This window comes from Formica exsecta, unplaced genomic scaffold (genome assembly GCF_003651465.1).
Source record: "Formica exsecta isolate Colony F162 unplaced genomic scaffold, ASM365146v1 scaffold90, whole genome shotgun sequence".
In the NCBI taxonomy this organism is placed as follows: Eukaryota; Metazoa; Arthropoda; class Insecta; order Hymenoptera; family Formicidae; genus Formica; species Formica exsecta.
In genome coordinates this window covers 708,662-730,412 of record NW_021853667.1, presented here as the reverse complement: position 1 = coordinate 730,412, position 21,751 = coordinate 708,662, and the positions used below count along the sequence as shown (strand labels likewise).

General features: G+C 32.7%; 3 protein-coding genes across 3 annotated transcripts in view; all 3 read right to left on the bottom strand.

The window, feature by feature from the left end:
* Window positions 1-394: 394 nt before the first annotated feature.
* Window positions 395-5,554, bottom strand: LOC115245032 (cytochrome P450 4C1-like). The gene is made up of 12 exons (XM_029823094.1): window positions 4,636-5,554; window positions 4,250-4,359; window positions 3,919-4,009; window positions 3,457-3,642; window positions 3,153-3,246; window positions 2,562-2,664; window positions 2,238-2,343; window positions 1,891-1,997; window positions 1,727-1,795; window positions 1,371-1,539; window positions 1,004-1,183; window positions 395-938 (listed from the first exon to the last, which is right to left on the bottom strand). Exons 1-12 carry the CDS (start codon window positions 4,787-4,789, stop codon window positions 772-774), a joined length of 1,536 nt encoding a protein of 511 aa, XP_029678954.1. The 5' UTR covers window positions 4,790-5,554; the 3' UTR covers window positions 395-771.
* A 2,794-nt stretch (window positions 5,555-8,348) lies between these two features.
* Window positions 8,349-15,739, bottom strand: LOC115245043 (cytosolic 10-formyltetrahydrofolate dehydrogenase). The gene is made up of 8 exons (XM_029823111.1): window positions 15,343-15,739; window positions 13,979-14,034; window positions 13,549-13,690; window positions 12,961-13,195; window positions 11,269-11,948; window positions 10,591-11,005; window positions 9,650-10,308; window positions 8,349-9,533 (listed from the first exon to the last, which is right to left on the bottom strand). The coding sequence occupies exons 3-8, from the start codon at window positions 13,682-13,684 to the stop codon at window positions 8,956-8,958; spliced, it is 2,703 nt and encodes a 900-aa protein (XP_029678971.1). The 5' UTR covers window positions 13,685-13,690; window positions 13,979-14,034; window positions 15,343-15,739; the 3' UTR covers window positions 8,349-8,955.
* A 797-nt stretch (window positions 15,740-16,536) lies between these two features.
* LOC115245047 (N(4)-(Beta-N-acetylglucosaminyl)-L-asparaginase-like) overlaps window positions 16,537-21,751 on the bottom strand; it is a 9,988-nt gene continuing 4,773 nt past the window's right edge. Inside the window, exons 7-9 of the mRNA XM_029823122.1 lie at window positions 19,374-19,422; window positions 18,607-19,100; window positions 16,537-18,493 (exon numbers count right to left, since the gene is read on the bottom strand). Of these exons, the coding sequence (XP_029678982.1) occupies window positions 17,423-18,493; window positions 18,607-19,100; window positions 19,374-19,422 (1,614 nt within the window). The 3' untranslated portion in view covers window positions 16,537-17,422. The remainder of the gene's footprint in view (window positions 18,494-18,606; window positions 19,101-19,373; window positions 19,423-21,751) is intronic.

Sequence of the window (21,751 nt, the reverse complement as noted above, 5' to 3'; positions counted from 1 at the left end):
GCGCTTCTGATCGTCTTAAAAATTTTCTACAGAAAAATATTCGACAGAAATTTATTTCGTTTATTTGCTATTTAAATTCGGATTATTAAGCAATCATATTAATCACATCTCTCATTAAATACAACGAATAAAAAAGAAATATTTTTACATCCTTCTCAAAATTCATTTATATCAAAAGACAAAATTTTTACAAAATTTCTATAGTAAAATATATATATTTATATTAATAAATATATTTTTGTATATTTTCTATTCGAAGATATTATTTGCATATTACTATATTAAATAATAGCATGGGTAACAATATTTTTTTTTTAAATATGAATCTCTAAGAAAGAAATATTTTATTAAAACAGGTAAATATCTTAAATTAGACGAGAAAGGTTTTATAATGAAAATAGGGGAATACATTATACACAATTCATAAAAAGATATTTTCTTATTAGTATGAACAACATATATTAAGCCCATCCAAATTTTCGCAAACAAAATGTTTTCATCTTTACATTGCTTTGTTGAATAAGACGCAGTTGTTTTATTATCTTTATACATGTATATTATATGTATACACATTTTTATTACGGTTGCAGAAAACAATAAGTATTTTAATGATTATTTAATATATATTATTTTAATGATTATTTAATATGTATTTATATAATAAGTATTTGTTCATAATGTTGAACATATAATATACATAACGATGTTCTTCTATTTTTGCAATGCATCAATTTCTTACACTTATATGGTATCCGTGTTAGTTCTAAACGGTTATTTGCGTATGATTGGGATGAATTTTATATGAATCGGATGAGAAGGACGAATTATGATATCGATCTGCAACCGGATATCCTTTAAATAATCTACAGGCTCCAAGTAAAAATTGTACACCAAAGGAGCTACCATAGCTTTCAACTCCAGCAAACCAAATCTTTGACCTACAATTCCAAATCTTATCAAAAACTATCGACACGAGGAGAAAAGAAAATCGCGAGCAATTCACCTATGCAATTCCTTGGTCCTGCGCTGAAGGGTAGATAGGAATATGGATGACGATTCTGTATCCTCTCGGGCAAAAATCTATCCGGATCAAATACTTCTGGATTTGACCAAAAATTGGGATCTCTGTGAACTCCGTAGATATTAAGATGTAAGGTTGTTCCAGCAGGTATAACATATGAGCCTAAAAAGCGTATTATAAAATTACAAAATATAAAAATTTATGAAATTAAGAGTTCCTTTAAAAAATAACATGAACATAATATTATATTCTTAAAATGTTAAAGCAATTAAACTTGTTTTACATTCGATAATATACACTCCTTAAAATGTGACATGTTCAAAGATATATAAAAGAAGTGATTAATTACGTAATTTTACATCCTCTCCAACGTTTCGTAATATTAAAAATACGCTGGGATATAAACGTAGCGCTTCCTTTAAACATCTCTCTAAATATGGTAAATTTTGCAACGATCTCATGGTAAGTTTTCCTCCGCTTTCTTGCATTACGTTATGGACTTCAACCCTCACACGTTCCTGTGTCATAGATTATAGAGAAAAATAATTAAATTAAATTTCTTAACATTCTGTTTTTTTATACACAAACACAAAAAAAATTTTAATGAATTTAAAAATACATTACAACAAAAGTTTGGAATCTGTATTATTTTGAATAAAAATCGCAATTTAAATAATATATTGCAACACACTGAGAAAAAGGTACCTGGATATCTTTGTGTTCAGCTAATAGTAATAAAACAAAGGTAATACTCATCGCTGTAGTATCGTGACCCTGTAATCATTATTATATGCATATCGTCATACCAATAAACGCGCTTAGATGATGTGAAAAAAAATTCAAAAAAAAAAAAGATTACAGATACATACCTCAAACATAAAGGTATCGACTTCTTCTCTGATATCAAAATCAGTCAAATAATTGTCTTGAGATGCCGCTATTAAGAGATCCAACAAGGCTAGCCGCTTTTTTTTAACTAGAAATAAAAAAACACATTAGCGTCAATCTCGTTTTTGCATGTCGCGCTTTAATTATATAACATTGTTCTTATTAAAAATATAGATTTTCTATTAGAAATAATAATGATTTAATTTTACGGCAGACGTATATTGCATTATTACATGTAATTATGTGTTTAATATAAATATTACAAGCATAATTTAAAATATTAAATAACGTAATCGAACTAAAATAGAAGTTGTAATCTCTTACGTACTTTCAAATACTTCGACATCATCTATCTCCGCCTCTTTGTCATTTTCAAAGTTTTTCAAATATCGATAATTGGTACGTTTGTGATAAAGTTTTCTTTCCGCGATGACCTACACAGAAGCACGATATTAAATTTTAAAGATTTTTATATTAAATAACAATAGCACATCGTACTATATCATAAATATTAATAGCATAATATGTTATTAATATTTATGATTTATCACGTAATCTTGCAATACGAAGGTTACGAGATTTATTATAATTTTATATATATAAAAGAGAGAGTTTGGGGAGGATTTAAAATATATCATGATTTATAACTTACTTTTTCCGTAAATCCATGCAATATTTTCAAAATCTTTTTTTGCTTTCTTCCTTGTGGCGATAATGAGAATAAAAAATCGTTGTAGTACCAAGGTCTGAGCATTCTAAACCGTAATTCAATAAAATCATCCAATTTCAATTATATATTTTTGTAAAAGCCTGATTTAGAGCCATCATAAAATCTTGGAAATCTTTAAGTAATCTCATATATTGTAAAGAATATAAGCAAAAAAATGTTAAACTATGTACATTGCGAAAAGATATTTGGAATCTTCTAAAAACACATTATACTTTTGTTTTAACTACAGATTTTTTGATCAAAAATAATTTCTCTTCAAATTTTATTGCACAATCGTTAATACTTCAACATTTTTAAGATTGCGAACAATTTTTATTTTGAAATGAAACATTTAGAGCACGTACAATAGATTTTGATTTCTATTTTAAACGAATCGAGGTCTTACACTAATTGTTTACTTTCAAATGATTACTCAATGATTAATATTTTTTCAAAATGTATAGCAATATCACAATCATAACTTAAAGGATCATAGATATATTACACAATTATTTTTACTATATAATAAATTACCTGTAAACCACTAATTCGATTATATCGTGAATTGCATTTCGATACTGTTGCTGGAATTCGCCGAATTTTTGCGGAGAGACGCCCATGGCAGTTTCTACAAGTGTATTTATTATATAAGACCGGACAATCGAAAATTATTACAATTGAATATTTCGTAAGTTGCTTTGAGTATAAAAAATCGGATATTATATATCTTTCTTGCAGCATCGGTACTTTATATAGGAATAAATTATCTTCTTATCTTAAGCTATGATATCATTTAGAATGAAAACTCAGGACAATAAGAATTGTACAGAAACTTTACCGCATATGGCGTTTAGCGTATGTTCACCAATAAATGGTACTAAATCTTTTACAACTGTCCCTCCGACATCTTTCAAAGATTTTGTCATACAATCGCCCTCCTTGATCAAGATATTAACAAATTGATTCAATATATTGAAATGGAATGCAGGTGTTAAAATCTTTCGTCGCGCATGCCATTTAGCGCCTAAAACAACAACAAAATAACGTAAAATTGTATGATAGAATAGACAAATAATATTATATAAAGTTACTATTCTTCTCTTAATTTAATGTTTATTGACCAATCCTTAAATATAATATTATTATCTTAAATTTATTGTTTTATATCGCAAAATTTATTTATAATTTTTTAAACCTTTTCATGAAATTTTTGCGGTAAAAGGAGTTGCAAGTATCAAACCAAATCTAAAACAAACTGTAATAAGAAAGTAGTACGCTTATATTAATGCCATTATGTTACCTGTGCTCGTGAGAAGTCCTGTACCGAACCATGGATGTAACGTGTTATATTGAAGACCTTTCTCGATGTGCTTGGTATTGTTTAGTATCGTCTGAAATCATCGAAAATACGTTAAGAAAGGAACATCAGTTTATTATATCACTCAATCTTAGATACACAAATAATTTACTAATTGTATCTGTGTCTATGTAATTTTGATCGAGTATCGATATTTTCTCTATTCATCTTTTTAAGGAACCTTTTTTACGAGCAATAATCTTCTTGTGAAACGCAAGATTTTTGAATATAACTAAATTGCAATGTCTACGGAAAATTGAATTTTTTTTATTACCTCCAAATCATCAGGATGACGGATAGACACAACATACATGAAGAAACTCCATAATTTATAAATAGGATAATATGTATCACATAGGCTATGAAGCAGTATCCATAGTTTCTCTGAAAAATATATTATTAATATCGATACAAAAATTAATTTTATCTTTATTTGATTGCATCTGTACTCATATACGTTGAAAATAGACAATTAATAATTATGATAATGATTTGCAAATTGATATTATCGAGAGAAGAGCTAGGATATGTAATCTGCATTTTTGATAGATATACGTTTTAAAGCACAAGGTTTTATGAATTTAATTTTTGCTTGTATGTATGCATGAATGATGGGTCGTCTGTCAATTAATGTAAATAGATTAGAAATTTTATACTTGCCTGCTGAAGCGAATATTAAAAATGCGTTGCCAGCAATCGGATGGCCCAGTGGTCCCGGTAAAAGATTAAGAAGTCGCCCATTTCTTCCATAATGTACGTAATAATGATATACCAATAAAATAAACATGGATAATAACAATATAGTGATAAACATTGTTTCTTGATGTTCTTGACCGTTTAATTAAGCTTCTTCTTCAGCTTACTGTTTTATTGATCCTTAGCTTATACACATATCACAGAATAAATGATATTTATTTCATTACTTAAATATATACACTGTCGAACAATTAAGTTTCGAGGGTTGTATTACAAAATTTTGTTTAAAAATCGATGTAATGGAAGGAACACTTGACAATGCGCCAACATTAAATTCTGCGGCACAGTTTCCGTGAAGATGGGCGAGAACGTTCCGTACAACCTTTTGTCCCGATTAATTTGATGCCAATCGAACTTTCGAGATTTTATCACTTCGAATTACATACGTGCACTTTTTACAATGGGAATTTAAATAATCTCCTCATGCGTTACGCAGTGATCGATATCGATTACCTTTATCGACTCGCGCGTGTCCCGCGTTGCGCGATAAGCATAATTAGGACGTCGCGTGCGTGGTAATATCCTGCGATCTCGCGAGGATCGACGTGCCGCTTATCTATCGAATGACGTGAGTTTCTTCCTGCGCGCACTACTAATGCAGGCTCTGTATTAGTAGTCGTATCGTATCTGTGTAATACGCAGATATCCGTAGCATACGCGGATATTCGCATTGATACGGGTGCCCGCATCAATACGGGTACCCGCGTCAATACGGGTACCCGCGTCGTACGGATATCCGAATTATGAGGGTACCCGCGGAACCGGTCCAGATCCGTATACAACGAGTAACGGGCGAACAGGCGGGTACCCGGATTAATTTTATCCAGTTCTTTTTCCGAGCTCTAGTAATAATAGAAGATTCAAAGTATATCTTTTTTTGTCAGTTTAATTTCTGATGCAATCCCAACGAGGGATTCAGAATATTGAAGAGGTTACTTGAAATTGGGCAGGTAAATGAAAAATAATCCATTTACTGCCCATCTAAAGTAAAAAATTGGAATTTATATATAAATTAAATCGCTAGCTTTTTATAAGTCAAATAAATTATGTTATTTATTTAATTATCAACTCTATGAGCAATTCTATATGAACAAATTCTATATACAGTATGTTCTATATATAACTACAATGTAACAAGTGCTATATTACATGACATGTGAATATTTTTGTCATGTTTGTAAAAAATATGAGTAAAATATGAACTCAGAATGCATATGTTTTGCTATCTGGGTACAAAACTGACAATTGCCTTGATATCCTAAATATGTTAATCGTAAATAGACAAAGAGAGAAAGAGAAAGAGAAAGAGAGAGAGAGAGAGAGAGAGAGAGAGAGAGAAGGAGAACATTGAAAAGCGTTAAATGTATATTTTTTATAGTTAATAACTTTAAAGGGCTATAAAAAATATGGTGAATTTGTTTATTGTAATGAAAGAAAAACATTGCGTAATAAATTTGAGAATCAAATAAATTTTTTTAATTGGCCATTGTTTATAATTGTATAAGATAAAATTTTGTAAGATTCTATTGCTAATTTTGTAAGATTTCATCTAAATCTAAACAAAGATTAATAATATCATAATTATGACGAGTATTATTCTTATATCAATTATCTCAAACATTTAACATACAAGTTATTTTTAGCATTGTTATAATTTTATTTAGTATAACTATAAAAATTCTGTGCAAATTTGTAAATATCATAAATCTATAAATATACTTTTATTGTTATGCAATGATACAAAGTTGCTTTGTAATAATCCGGAGATATTTAATAAAGCATTCGCAAACTCTGTCATAAAGAATTATTTTTAAAATTGTTATCTAATTCTTAACAAAATTATTACTCCATTATATTATGTTTTTATGTAATATACAAATTATATAATTATTGCGATTGCTTAAAAGCGTTTATCTTTTTGTTTTTGTTTATTTAATTGTTAAAAATTTCCATAAAAATAATTTAATATACGTCTAATGAGATTATAACAATCAAACCAAAAGCTAACAATTTGTGGTATTTCAGAAAACTCATGTAAAAATCACGCGCTTACACTAATTATGATATTATAAATCATATTATTCAGATTTTGCAATAAAATGTTATAAAATTTTATTCTATACAAATATTACCGATTACCTAATAAAATAATTGATGCAACGATCAGTCGAAACACTACTCAAATGTTTGAGATGGAATTGCAAATATTTTCGAACAGATACATGTGCCACTAAAACAAATTTTTGTGAACTAATAATAAAAATCTGAGGCGCTTATATTTATAACCGTTTCTCATTTAAGAACAATAATATCATATCTCAATAGGCACACGGTTGATTAACCCGTGACATGCATGAGAGTTCAATATAATATAAAGAACGAACATAATAAAATCTCATTTGTACAGCTTTTATCTAATCAATAGGCTTCATTTATCGCCAATGCTGTATGCTTATTTCGGCCAGAATAAAGTTCAATGATTAGTATCGATGTATTTACATATCATTAATCTAATGTGTTTGTGTCATTAAAAAAAATTGATATTGAAAGCAATAAGATAATGAGACAAGTACACATGTCAAGTCTATGCCAAAAAAATTGTTGTGCTATGAATGCTGCTAAAGTGTATATTTTATTGTTTAAATCTGTTTTTTTTCTACAAAAATAATGTTGTCATTTTTGAAAATTACGTTTATTAGAAATAAAGAGAAAGAGAGAGATACAAGCACCATAAAATTTTGTTCTTTTGACTTAACATGTTTTTGAAATATGAAAAATTTAATGTAAGAAAGATATAAAGATCTGAAACTAATAAAATATAAGAGAAAAAGATATTACACAAAAGTAATAAAAGGATTAATTAGAAGTAAAATATATTTAACGTGAAATATACATACAATGACGTACTATTAGATCATTTTATCGTATAATACATTTTGAATATATTAAAACATGCTAATAAAAGAATAAATTTGTATAATATGTATAACTTTTTTATTTTCAGTCGGCGAAATTTTTTGATATATTCATTCGAGCTATCGATTAAATCTATTACGAACCCGATTCTGGCGTTATTAAAATTCGATAATCTAAAATTTTCTAAACTAGATGGGCTGTATATAGATTCTACATATTCATTCTACTTCATTATTTGCCGCTGGAGACTGACATGTCTCTTGATTTTAATTAAATTTTATACTTATCTATCTACATGTAAAATTATCGAGATGATAAATATTTCGAATGATAAATATTCATCGAATGATAAATATCTCATATTTTATCTATTCAGAACTCTCAAGAAATTACCAAGTTTATATATATATGCATTATTGTAGTAATTAATATAAAAAAGCTCTTTTTCAACAATTTGTAATATTTATTTTATTTTTCACGAATTTCAATTTTTTTTTTTTTAAATATTTTTTCATTTCGGTTTTTTCTTTTTTTAAATTATTGACATCTTTTTTTTTAATTGTTAATTATCGTTTTTTTCGTATAATCTTCCCGGTTCTCTATCTTTGAAATATCACGAACGACCGTTTGCAATCGGTCGAGGAATGATGGCGAGGAGACGCGAAAAACACACTTGTTTGTGTGACGGTACAAAAAATCACGTAACATCTGGAGCTTCGGGGGAGAAGACGATTCGTCGTAAAAACTATTTGTACATATGCCATACGTGGGAGCGATAACTCCACGATTCTCTCTTTGTTAACCCTTAAAATGCGTTTCTCGTTTCGCTATAATTTCCCACGAGTTATTTTCTTCTCGGCGATCGCAACAGTATGCGTATAATTATTCCGAGATATCTCGCATACGCGTTATTAACATATCGCAAGACGTGTTTATTAAAGATAATTGAAGCGGACGAGCGTAATTTATAACAGTGTCACGAATAAATTGTCTTAATGATAATAAAAGAGACACATAAATAGATAATTAAAAGTGATTAGAATATAAGTGGTTTATTTGCATAAATAATTGATATACGTATCATGAAAAAAGATGGATAAACAATTACACATATATGTATATGTTTCATAACTTTTCCTGAGTGAGTAGTAAATGGAAAAGTTATATTCCATAGATCTAACGGAATAATATTCGGCATTATTATAAACATATTTTGTAGATTTTGATACAAATCGCATCGCCATTAAACACATCATGTATTTACAATATTATATTACACAAACACAGGGAGAATGATTATCATAATCGTTAGTACTCGACGGTGATCGTTTTCGTTTTCAGATACTCATTAAGCGCCTCCTGACCCAAGTCCTTCCCGAATCCGGACATCTTGAAGCCGCCGAAGGGAGCCGCCACGTCCGTCTTGTTGTATGTGTTGATGAACACAGTGCCAGCCTCGATCTTTTCCGCGAACCTGAGCGCCCTGCTGATATCAGTGGTGAGGATACCAGAGGCCAGGCCGAACTCCGTGTTATTCGCCCGCGCGATCATCTCGTCGACGTTCTTCGAACTGAATTTGGAAATCACCATGATCGGTCCGAACGACTCTTCCTTGGCGATGTACATGTCGTCTTTGACATCCGTGAAGACGGTCGGCTCGAAGTACCAGCCAGGACGATTCAATCTCCTCCCACCGTAAACTAAAGTGGCACCTTCCTCGATTCCGATTTGCACAAATTGCAAGAGTTTGCCCAGATGGGCCTGGTGATTCTGCGGCCCGTGGCCTGTGCTTCTGTCTAACGGATTGCCGATGGAAATCTTCTTCACCTCTTCGACCACGCGTCTTACAAACTCGTCGTGGATGGTCTCTTCGACAAAGAGTCGCCCTGTAAGTAGTAATGAAAATCGTTTGAATTATTTTCTAGATAAAATTTATGTGATTATCTATAGTAAAGTTCAATGTTCAATATTTCGAAATAGAAAAATATGCGCTGTAATTTACCGGCGGCGATGCAGTTCTCGCCCTTATTGAAGAAGACGCTGCTCATAGCGATTCTGACCGCCTGCTGCATGTCAGTATCCTCGAAGATGACAAGAGGACTCTTGCCGCCGAGTTCCAACGACACTTTCTTTAGATTACTGTCGGCGCAGCATTTCATGATTGTCTGGCCGACCTGCGTAGAACCGGTGAAGCCCAGCTTCCTGACAAACGGATGCCCGACTATGGCATTTCCAACGGTAGTGCCGAAACCGCAAACGATATTGATGACACCCGGTGGTATTCCGGCGAGCGCGGACAGCTCGGCGAACTTTAGCGCGGTGAGCGGCGAGGCCTGGGCCGGTTTCATCACCACGGTATTACCGGCCGCCAGACAGGCCGCCATTTTCCATGAAAGCATCATCAGAGGATAATTCCATGGGGTGATGAGACCGCAAACACCGATCGGTTCGCGCCGTGTAAACGTGAGATTTCGATTCGGGCGCGCGTGCGAGATAGGTATGGTCAAACCATGGATCTTGTCGCACCATCCGGCAAAGTATCGCCACGTCTCAATCGACATGCCTACGTGAGTCTTCAAAGCGAGTGTGTAAACTGCACCGGAATCGATGGATTCCAGAGTAGCCAGTTCCTCCTTGTGCTGTTCCATCAAATTTGCTAATCTAAAAAACGAAGAACGAAGAGAGAAACATTAGAAAAGATTTTCATTGGAGATTGAAAGAAATCTTTGTCTTATTGATTGGAAAACAATATCTTTCTTAATCATACAGAATTAAATAAGTAAAAGTTTTAAGTATTCTTATCAGTTAGTTTCCATTCTTCAAAATTTCGCAAGGTTTTACTATTTTTATTGTATATCTATTTAATGTATTAAAAAAAAAAGATTTGATGATATATGATAATCACATACAAAATAAGATCATATAAAAAATAAATTAGCTTACTTGAATAATAATGCTCCACGTTCCCTGGCGCTGATTTTACCCCATTCGCCCTGCTCGAAGGCCTTCTTGGCGGCTTTAATAGCTCGATCGACATCCTTTTCGCTCGCGCTTTCCACCGAGCAGATAACACTTTCGTCATGTGGATTTATCGTGTTGATAGGCTTGTCATGGCCGTTGACAAACTCGCCGTCGATGAAGAGCTGTTTAGGGAATCTCAGGGTCATGTTGTTTGCCTCTAATGTCACCGCGTCGTACTTGATCTCCTTCGCGGCTAAGTTTCCTCGAGCGACGAGAACGACTGTCGTGGCGAGTTCCTTGAAGATTGGCGCCATAAAAACGTCCGTGTTTTGCAAGCTGACGCCGATATTATCTTTAAGCTCTTCGACCAGTCGCACCACGTCCATGCTGCCCGCACCTGAGATTAAGGAAAAATTAATGAAAAATTAATTTAAATATGATTTACAATTTTGTATTCTGATTATGTTTTGTATTTAACAATTTTATATGTATTCTGATATGTTTTGTATTTATGCATGCATTTTTTTTTTTTTTTTTTTTTTTTATTGTATAAAATTATAAATTCTATCTCAAACTTTATAACGTATTATAAATCGTCCTGCGGCTTGAAACTATAATAAATCTGATGTAAGTTTTTTAAGAAACCGGACTCAAGCTTACCAGAAGCAAAGAAATCCGTTTCGTCTTCGATATCAATTTTAAGGATATCCGTCCAGATTCGACGTAGAACGTCGACGATCTTCAATTCTTCTTCTGTGAATTCCACGACCTCGCGGTCGTTAGTCTGTCCATATTTACCGGCGTGAATGGTCTTGGTGCCGATCTTGATCCTTTCCACATTAACATATTGTCCGTCGCCGGTCTTGATCAGAAGACCGCCCGAATGAACGATCCCTTTTTGCTTCTCGAGATCGACCTCCGTCTCGGCTTCCGGTAATCTATCGTTACTCCATAGGGACGATCCGAAAAGACGCACCTCCTCGTCGTTTAATATTGTCCAGGCACCCGGTGTACTATCTAGACCGCGAATAAAGTTGTGAACCTCCTTCGCCGGCTTGGTCCAGTCGATCTTCTGGAACTCCTTCTTGTTCAACAACGGGTCGTAGGTCGCACCCTCCTCGGATTGCGGTATCATAGGCGCGATCTTCTTGGCCACGAGATCCACGGCCTCGCCCATGGCCTTGATACCCTCCGGATAGAGAAAATTGTTGTACAAGCTGTCCACTGTATCGTTTGGTTCCACTTTGCAGGATCTCTGGAGGAGGACCGGCCCTGTATCCAGACCGTCATCCGCCCAGAAGACCGACAATCCCGCGGTATTGTCTCCTTGAATCAGAGTCCTGGAATAAGGTGGATAGACTTATTATTTATATTGCAATTAAAAAATGGAGATTATTATTTTTAAAAATTCTATTAATATTGTATTATTAATTATTAAAATAAGCGACTTTAATGTCGCAAGTTTGAAACTTATCATATTTTACCCGAAAAGTTTTCAACATCTGATTACGATATAAAGAAAATTACAACTATGTATATATTAATTTATTAATTATATTAACAATAAGTATACTATAATTCACATATTATTTCTATTATTAATAAAAACGTGCAAACAATAGTTGAAAATTTTAAAAAGATATATAACTTTTGAAATTAATCGAAGAAATAAATTCACATATTATTTCTATTATTAATAAAAACGTGCAAACAATAGCTGTAAAATTTTATCGAAAAAATCGAAAAAATAAAATCTTTGCCATATATGATACGAGTAGTAAAAGAATTTTAGCAAGACATTTACGCGAAAGGATAATTGACCGAAAATATGCGATACGGCTATCGGTATCGATTCATAGGTCAAAAGTGTACGAAACGCGCGAGATACACATATACGCATAATCATAGAATGGCGAAATCTATATATCTATATAGCGAGCTTGTGGCCATGTATTATCGTCGTCATTATCGTCAACATATTTTCAGCGAGAAAGTAGTCTCGCTTGGCGTAATCTGGAGCACAAAAAACTGCGGCGAACCGGTTGTTCAGACGCGAGGATGCCCGCCGATATCGAGAAATGCTATATCACAACCGATAGACTTGACGATAAGCATGAGAGTTAATAATAAAATAAGATTGAAAATAAATCGATAACGAACGAGAATTAATTGTAATGGCACGAAATAACATATTTCTTTAAAAAATATTGTGATGTTAGAGAATTTAATTTAATTTAATTTAATTTAATTTTAGCAAGATATTTTGAATCGTAGTTTGCGCAAAAAGATCTCCCATTCGAAAATTTTTGATAAAAATTAAGGGTCGCGTATTAGATCGAGATGAGGACTCACCAGCTTATAGCGCTCGCTCCTCTGTGCCTGGGCAGCAAAGACGGATGATAACATATGCTACGGTGACGAGGATGATTAATGACCTCCATGGGAATGAATTGGGTGCAGAAGGGAAGAACGTTGAGGTCTACCTCGATGCCCTTGTACAACTTCAAGATTTCGGGCAAGGCCACTCCCTTGCTCCTCCAGGCTTTGATCTTGAAAACCGGCGTGTTGTCGGCTTTGGCGGTGATCGCTGCAATTCAAGAGAGACGATAATGAAGCGAACGAGATTACTCGTTGAATCTCTAAAAAGTGTGGTCCTTTTATTATTATAAATCTTACAATTAGTTGATTGAAATATATATTATAAAGAAAAATGTGTCACGTGGGTGAACTATGTACATATATTATCCTGTACTATCTTCTATCAAAAATTTTTAGAAAAGTAAAAATTATAATAGACGAATTCGAGATAATTTATATATATATATATATTTCATATTACACATATATGTCTTATCATTACGCGATATTATATCTTATTGATGCAAGACTTTTTCTACGGGAAATTTACAACAGAATTAGTTTTTAAACGCGAGCTTATACCTAGAGGATCCTCGCGATTTCCCTTATCCGGAATCGTGAATACACCGGTGATCTGATGTCCATTTTGTCGCAAGAGTTTGTAGACCTCCGCTGCGAAGGGACTCTGCCCGATGATAGCCACTTTGAGCTGCGCCATCGTCGACTGCGTTCGTAGAAAAAGTTCTTGTTAATTAAATACGTATCTTGATAATGAAATTTCTATGAAAAGTTAAATTTCGAAATCTTCGAATAGTTGATAAAATATGTGGTATAAAGAAAAATTTCACGTGTTAACTATGTACATTACTTCTATTTTTAATTTCCGATATATTTCGACATTCTAATCTAATCTTTTTCCGGGATTTTACTTCTGATAAGATCTCTTAATATCGAGCGATTTACTTAATTCGTGGATACCTTAATTAAAAAATGTTAACCGATTTATACATACCTGTCTAAGATTTAATCCGTCTCCTCTATATTATGTTAGTAGCGGTTTTAAGCAAACTGTAAAATAAATGTATAATTACGAAGCTTATTTACAGAATAAATCCTGCGCCGAAGCTCCATTCACAACATCATATATACCGTCACCCATCACCTCGCACACATGTACAAAAATTAAAAATATTAATCAGTTAAAATAGTCAATTATAAATATTAACACGTTGAGTATCACGCGAAAAAGATTTCCGTTTGTAAGGACGAAGCGAGACAGATTAAGACGAGGGGCTATGCACTAGTGAGTGCGATGAACAAGTGATTTCAGATTGAAGTCGATTTCAAATGATTTTATCGATTTCATGAATACTTCAAGCAATTAGAAAACCGTGATTTAATGTGATTTCATACGATCCGATCAGTGATTTCATACTGATTTCAAAAGTTCGGAGATTTCATTCTGATTTCAAGTTATTTCAATGATATTTTCGTGACTTCGATTTCGAAAGATTTTTTTTCTAATTTTAGCCGATTCCTCGTGATTTCGATTTTGATTTTATACCGGAGTGCTTCAATGATTTCCGGAATGAATAGCCCCTCGGATTAAGAAATGTAAACAAGCGCTAGATGAAGGGCGCGACTAAGCAGTCAGTCAATCCCGAGCCTTCACCACAACAAGACGAGTAAATATATCGATACTAAACACGCATTTGAAAGTTAACGGCCTTTCCTGATTCCTATCGACTCCCGTCTTACACGTTATTAAAATCAATCTGTTAAAGTTCTATAATGAAATCATTATATCATATATATTATCATTATCACAAGCATACAGTGATCTCATTGTCAGTTATAGCAAACAATGATCTCACTGAAAAGAGACAGTTAGTAACTACCGATTTTCAGTGAAATCTTACTGATTTTCAATGTAATCAATGAAACATAAAACGAAGGAGCAAAGTATGAGTGTTTTCATTAAAGATCAGTAAAATATTCATTGATCTTTTATTACTTTTAGTAACATTTTCACTGATTCAGATTAAGAGAATGAAGAAAACACAAAACTATATAATTTATACAGATATTAATAACTTAATAATTATATATAAGATAATTTATATATATGTATGTATATTTTATATATATATCATTACACATACATCGTTTAATCGATAGATTCATGTAACATCTCTGACATCGACAATTCTATTTTAAATTTAAATGTACATCAACGCGATCTTTCTGTAACACACACACACATTCACATGTAAATCTTTTCTCTTTAGTTCTTATCTAGTCTTTCTATATTTCTTTTTTTCTTTCAGACATCTTTTTTTCTCAAATTCAATGATATATATTGAACTGGCAGCTTACGGTATCCAAGACGAAGTTGCGCCGCCAGATGAGATTTCTCAGACCCAGCATCAGTTTCACGAACGCGGGTGTAATGTCTAATGTCTAACTGTTGCGCCTTCACTTTCGTCACTGACTACACTCACGATGGAACGTGAGCGGTCCACCATTAGCGTGGCGAACGTAGAATCAATGCTTTCGATTGCGAACCCAGAAAAACCGGTCACATTTATATAACGTCGATGATATCTCCTGCAGGGGTCAAGATCTTCTGAGTTGAACATCAGAGTGAATTTTTATTCTCGTTATCTTCAGACTCCGCTTTGAAATTTCGAGAACGCTGTGACTAACATTCGAACAATTTATCAGATACAAATGTAAATTATAAATTTTTAATAACACGCAACAAAATAAAACATCAATAATTAATGCAATGTTTATATAGTTACAAATAAAATTACGATAAAATATATATCTTATTATAATGTTTTTGCTCTTTTTTAATATATTTGTTATTAAATAATAATGTAATATATAAACTTTTTTGTAAGAATATAAAAGAACAAGACAATTTCTCTGAACGAACTATTCTTAAGAAACACTCTCTTGTGGTCAAATATTTATTGAAATTATATCATGTTATATGTATGTAATATAATAATGGCGAATATATGCATATTAGCTTTAATAATTTATATTTTATTCAATTAATATAAAAATATACATAATTTTAATAAATATTTGATTAATGAGAAAAAGCTATATACATTATAAATTTTTTTCTATTTAATTTATCCAAACTAAACTGATATACAGAAAAATATTTACGATGCAGATTTGTGATTAAAACACAATAACATATTGACAATTTCATTTTAAAATATTTATGTTTCACAAAATTCGTCATCGGCATATTCGGAAAAAATTCTTCTTTCATATGACGGCAATAATTTTATAATCGACGCAAAATGCAAGTCCAAACTGGATCGATCCAGTTCGAGGGAAAGATTCTTCGATATCGATCGATCGTAAATAAGCAAAGGTCTCACCCCGAAATAATCTTCTCTCGAACCGCTTCGAATCGGTTAGTCATTTTATGCACCGGGAAAAAAATACTTATCATAGAATAGCGCGCATAAAATGCTATCCAATTACGTGTCCGTGATGCAATAAGCAGTAGATACGTTCGGTCATCGTGCCGTAATCTTGTTATAGTTACAATTACATCATACCGCGTCCTTATTTCATAAAAAATCGTTTAATTATACGTTTCGAGAAGAGAATTGTACATCTTTTTTTTTTAGACAAGTGCGAATTTAATCTTGCCGCCATTTTATAAACACATTCCCTAAACACGGAAGCATTTTTCTTGTATTATAAAAATTTATTTATCTGTGAAAATTCGAATTTATACATTACTTTGTGAATTCCCTAAGATACAACGGTAAAAGTGCAAGTTTGATGTTCCTAGAATCAAAGAATGCAAAATAAGCATCTTATGCTACAAACCGGAAAACTGATTATACATATGTATGTATACTTAAATATTTACGTAAATAAACAAATATTTTTATTGCATAAATGGGAAACATTGCTGAACTAACAATTTATTCTAACGTCATCGATCGAAAATGTTTATTAAAACTATATCGTATTATATACCAACCGCAGTATTAAATTATCAATAACTAAAACTTATTGCAGCTTCACGATTTATGTTTTACTTAATATAACACCGTACATAGATTCAATAAATATTTGATTAATAAGAAAATGCTACATGCACTTATAACTTTTTCTTTTTTACTCGATTAATTTATTTAATTGATATATATGTATGTACATATATATAAAATGTTCAACGCTGTTGAGAAATAATATTTTGTAAAATAAATTATCGTATTAGATTAATATAAATTTAAAATTGTATTAACTTTATGTTCTATGATACAGCATATAATACAACTTTTATTGGGATCACTTTTAATGTCAATATAATTAATATAGCTCTTTTATATATATATATATATTCGATATAACTTTATACAACTAACTTACTTTATTCGTTCTCTAACAAAGGAAGATTTACTATTAGAGTATTTCAATATCGCGGTACTTTGAACTCGGACGCTCCGTCAATCGTCGTCGTCGGTTTCCTCTTGTTCATAATATTCTGAATCTTCTGCCATTCACGGTCGAGCTCCGCCTTCTCATTCTTCTCCTTATTATACTTCCTGGTGCGTCTGCCGTCGGCCATCTTCACGCCGTACTGGAAGGCCGCCTTAGGCAGCGCTTCCTTGTTATTCATATATTCGCTATACTCCTCGGGTGTGTCGAAGTCCCAACGGCCGATCGGGCCCTTCTTGTTACCTAGATCCATTTTCGTGTAATCCACTTCATCATCCGAGTCATCGATAGCATCTTGCATTTCGTCTAGACCTGGATAACATTCGGCGTAACCTTCTGGCTCGGCCGCTAGTTTATTTAACAATGCACCTTTCTTCGGTGCGTTATTATCCGTCGTGGCTACTGTATTTTGCTGCAACACGTTCGGCAATTGCGGAGCATTTGCCTTGTCATCGGTGTCGAGATTAGATTCGGGCTTGTCGAAGTACGGGCCCTTCTTTTTATCGCGGGATTGGCCGTCCTTCTTGCTCATCACCGTCGGCATATAGTCGCCGATGTCGCCATAGATACTATCGTCGGCGACCGGCGGCCGCGGTTGGATATCTATCTCGTTCTCGTCGCCACGGACCCGCCCGTCCTTCAACTTCTTGCCCTTTTTACTGTGCCGGCTGCCTTGGCGCAGATATGACAAAATCTGCGCTAATTTATTAATCACTATATCGTTGGTCGTAAGAGTCGGCGTATTATCGATCGTCGGTACGTCCGCTTTGCTCCTGATCAACGTCGTAGGTATATCGACGTCGGCATTGTCGTCGTCCAACTCGATCACGTATGCCATGCGACCTGGCGTGAATAACTCATTCCTTTCGATCTGCTTGGACTTCATGATCATGATAGTCTTGTACACGTTCCTGCCCATTTTCGTCTTGAATTGCATCTCGTCGTCCTTTTTCTCCGGCTCTTTCTTCGATTTCTCCTTTGGTTTCACGAGTTTCTCCATCTCCTGCTCTTGCTCGTGTTCTTTCGCTTCAATCTCACTGCGTACCTATGTTAAATACAAAGTAATTATTTGTCTCAAAAGTATAAGCTATTAAATTTTTAACTATAGCTTTAATGAAATCAAGAAACATATTAATAAAGTTTAAAGGTATATTATACCTTCTGTAGAAGAGCGTAATCCAAGCCCTTGACCAAGTGAGTATGTTCCATGTCACCACCTAAGAATTTAGACTGCTGGATCATCTGCCTCCTGCGTTCTGCGGCATCCATGCCGGACTTCAGATCTGGCGCGACGGCTCTGTAAGCGCTAGCATTGTTCATAGGATCTTCCGCTTGATAATCTTGATTGGTACCGTCCCTGCGTTCCCTCGCGCGATCCCTATACTTCTCCGCGAGCTCTGCCATCTTGTCCTCCTCCTGTTTTTTTAACTTTGCGTAGAAGCTCTTCTTCTTCCTTCGCAGCTCCGCCCGACTGCCCCCACTAACTTGGGGGGTTTGAGCTGTCTTTGCGCTGGCATCCCTCGCTGTGCCTGGTACAGAAGCTGGAGTAGCTGAGGGTACCGACGCCCTCGGGGTCATCAAGAGTTTTCGAAAGTCGTCGTTCGTCAGGCGAACTGACATACTCATCTCTTCTTCCGTCTCTGGCATTTTGACTGGCTATTTTTCCTATACCAGAGATAAGGTTATGATCAGTAAAATCTTGGAGGAATGTATGAGAATGATTTTGAAAATACTATAATAAATTATATATACGTACCTTTTGTGAAAAGCTGTAAGAAATAAAAACAAAACCTTAACTGTATGATATTAAAAAAGTTATCTGTGGAATCAGACGTCAGTACAGTGTATATGCAACAACACAAGTAGTCTCCCAGTTCCCAGCCAGTCTGACTGATATTATCAGAGAGAAGCCTGAGAGAGGCCACGCCGTCGTTTTTCGTGTGACCGTTTTCCTAGCTTGTACAGTGGCGCTATCTGGATCCATTTTAGAGCCGGCGGAACTACATGGCCAGATCTACTTTTTTATGCTATGGTAAAACGACCGATTGGTGCATGTCCGCGAAAGGAATTTGAGCGTCTCACCCCACTACAGTTCTATTCAAGTGTTGTTGTATGAATAATAACAAAGCCATGAACAATAGCGCGTTAATGTTTACGCCGCCAAGGCTGAACACTATGTTATTGATAATTTGCTGCCGAAATATTTTCCGTATATACAAGCGGAATATTAAATTATACAAGTATTTTAAATTATTATTATTATTTAGATCAATTATTTAATAAACGATTAATATATCACGGAGCTTATCGTTATATGTTAATTACTCGGATCTGCGATTAGACTATTTTATTGCGCATTCTCAATCCGAATCATATTTAGATCGTCGAAAAGTTGAACGAAAAGACATCGGATAAAATATATTTAATTTTAAGTAATTTTAAATAATTATTACCTAGAAAGTAAAAGAAAGGGCGAGAATTAATTATTAATTATATCAAATTATTTCCCGATACTTGTCGCGATCGCGTTTAGAAAAGGAATTTGGCGAAGCGTTTCTCTCTATACTACATTACTATTTAAGTGTCGCCGTGCAAATGATAAAGCCGTAAGTCGTAAAACGTAAACAATAGCGCGCTATTGGCCACATGTTATTAATAATTCACAGCCGAAATTATTTTGCATGCTATGACAAGCGGAATATTAAATTATACAAATATTTTAAATTATAGATCAATTATATATTTAATTTAATAAACGATTAATTTTATTTGATATCATTTTAATCACAAAAAATCATTAATCCATTAAAATTATTTTCAATTAGATAAAATGCAAAATATAAAAGTTTTATTTTCTATGGTAATATAACACATATATACTCGTGAAATACTATAATAAAGAAATAAGCCTCTCACGTGTAAAAGACTTCGGAACTCTTTGACGTTACGTCATCTCGTTTATTCTTTACTCGTTCTCGCTCTCGCTTTTGATAACATCGGAGATCTTTACTTATCTATAATTTATTTATAATATTCAAAAATCTTATGTAATGAAAACTAAAACATTTGTTTTATTTTAGAAAGTAATTTTTTGAAAATAATTTTAATGGTTAATGAGATTTTCAATTAAAATAACATCAAAAACACGATATAATTCGAATAATTTTTACTTTGATAAGGAAAAAATATTTTATCTAATTTTTAAATTTATATCTAATTGAAATTTATCCGAATAATGTCACGTTTTTTATATCATTTTATTTGCAAAAATTTTATTAATCAAATAAAATTACGTTTAAAAATATAAGAAATATAAAAATTTTATAAAAGTTTTTATATGTTCAATCAATGCACTCTGTTAGATACTATTTTTGCTCCAAAGCGTTTGATGGACAAATGAGAGCGAAGAATCTTGTTCTTCGAGCGAAAATAATGTTAAGTAAAGCATATCTATTGTTATATTTATTTTCAAAAGTATAACATATTAATTATCTTATTATTTTACTTTAATATAGTTAATAATAAATTAATAATTAATTATAAAAAGCTATATAAATTAAAAGTAATAATAATTTGATATTGCTAAAAATGCTTGATAATTTTATTTCAAAAACAAGAAAAAAGTAAAAACAATTTATTGTAAATATCTTCTATACGTTATATATATTTAAAACTGAGGAAAAAAATTATTAAGAAAATTTATTTAAGAAAATTTATTTTATATGTCACATGCGTATTTACATAAAAATACTTCAATAATAATTTATTATTGCTGTCCATAATATATACTAGAATGGCAAAACATCATGCACAGCTATATATATATAATAAAACATTAATAAATCCATAATATTTCTCCGCAATTTTGATCTACGATTATGGATCTAGCACACACATGCACCAACTGGTGATTGTTTTACCGTAACACCGAAAAATGAATTTGGCCATGTAGTTCCGCCGGCTCTAAAATGGATCTAGTTGACGCTACTACATCAGCTAGAAAAATGTCTTATGAAAAACGGTGGCGTGATCCCTTTCAGGCTTCTCTTTGATATTACATCTTCCTTCAGCGCCACACATAATTATGTCACCAGCAGATAATAAATACCAAACTTGATTATAAAAAATGCAGAAAAAGATTTTTACTATTCCAAAAATATTGCGCTTTTTGTCAAAAGAAATGGAAATATATTACAAATTATTTTTTTGAACAAATTAATAAATCTTTGTGATCCCTGATTGCAAAAACTGCACTTTCTAAAAAAAAAATGCAAAATTTATTTTTCTAATTATTTTTTAATTA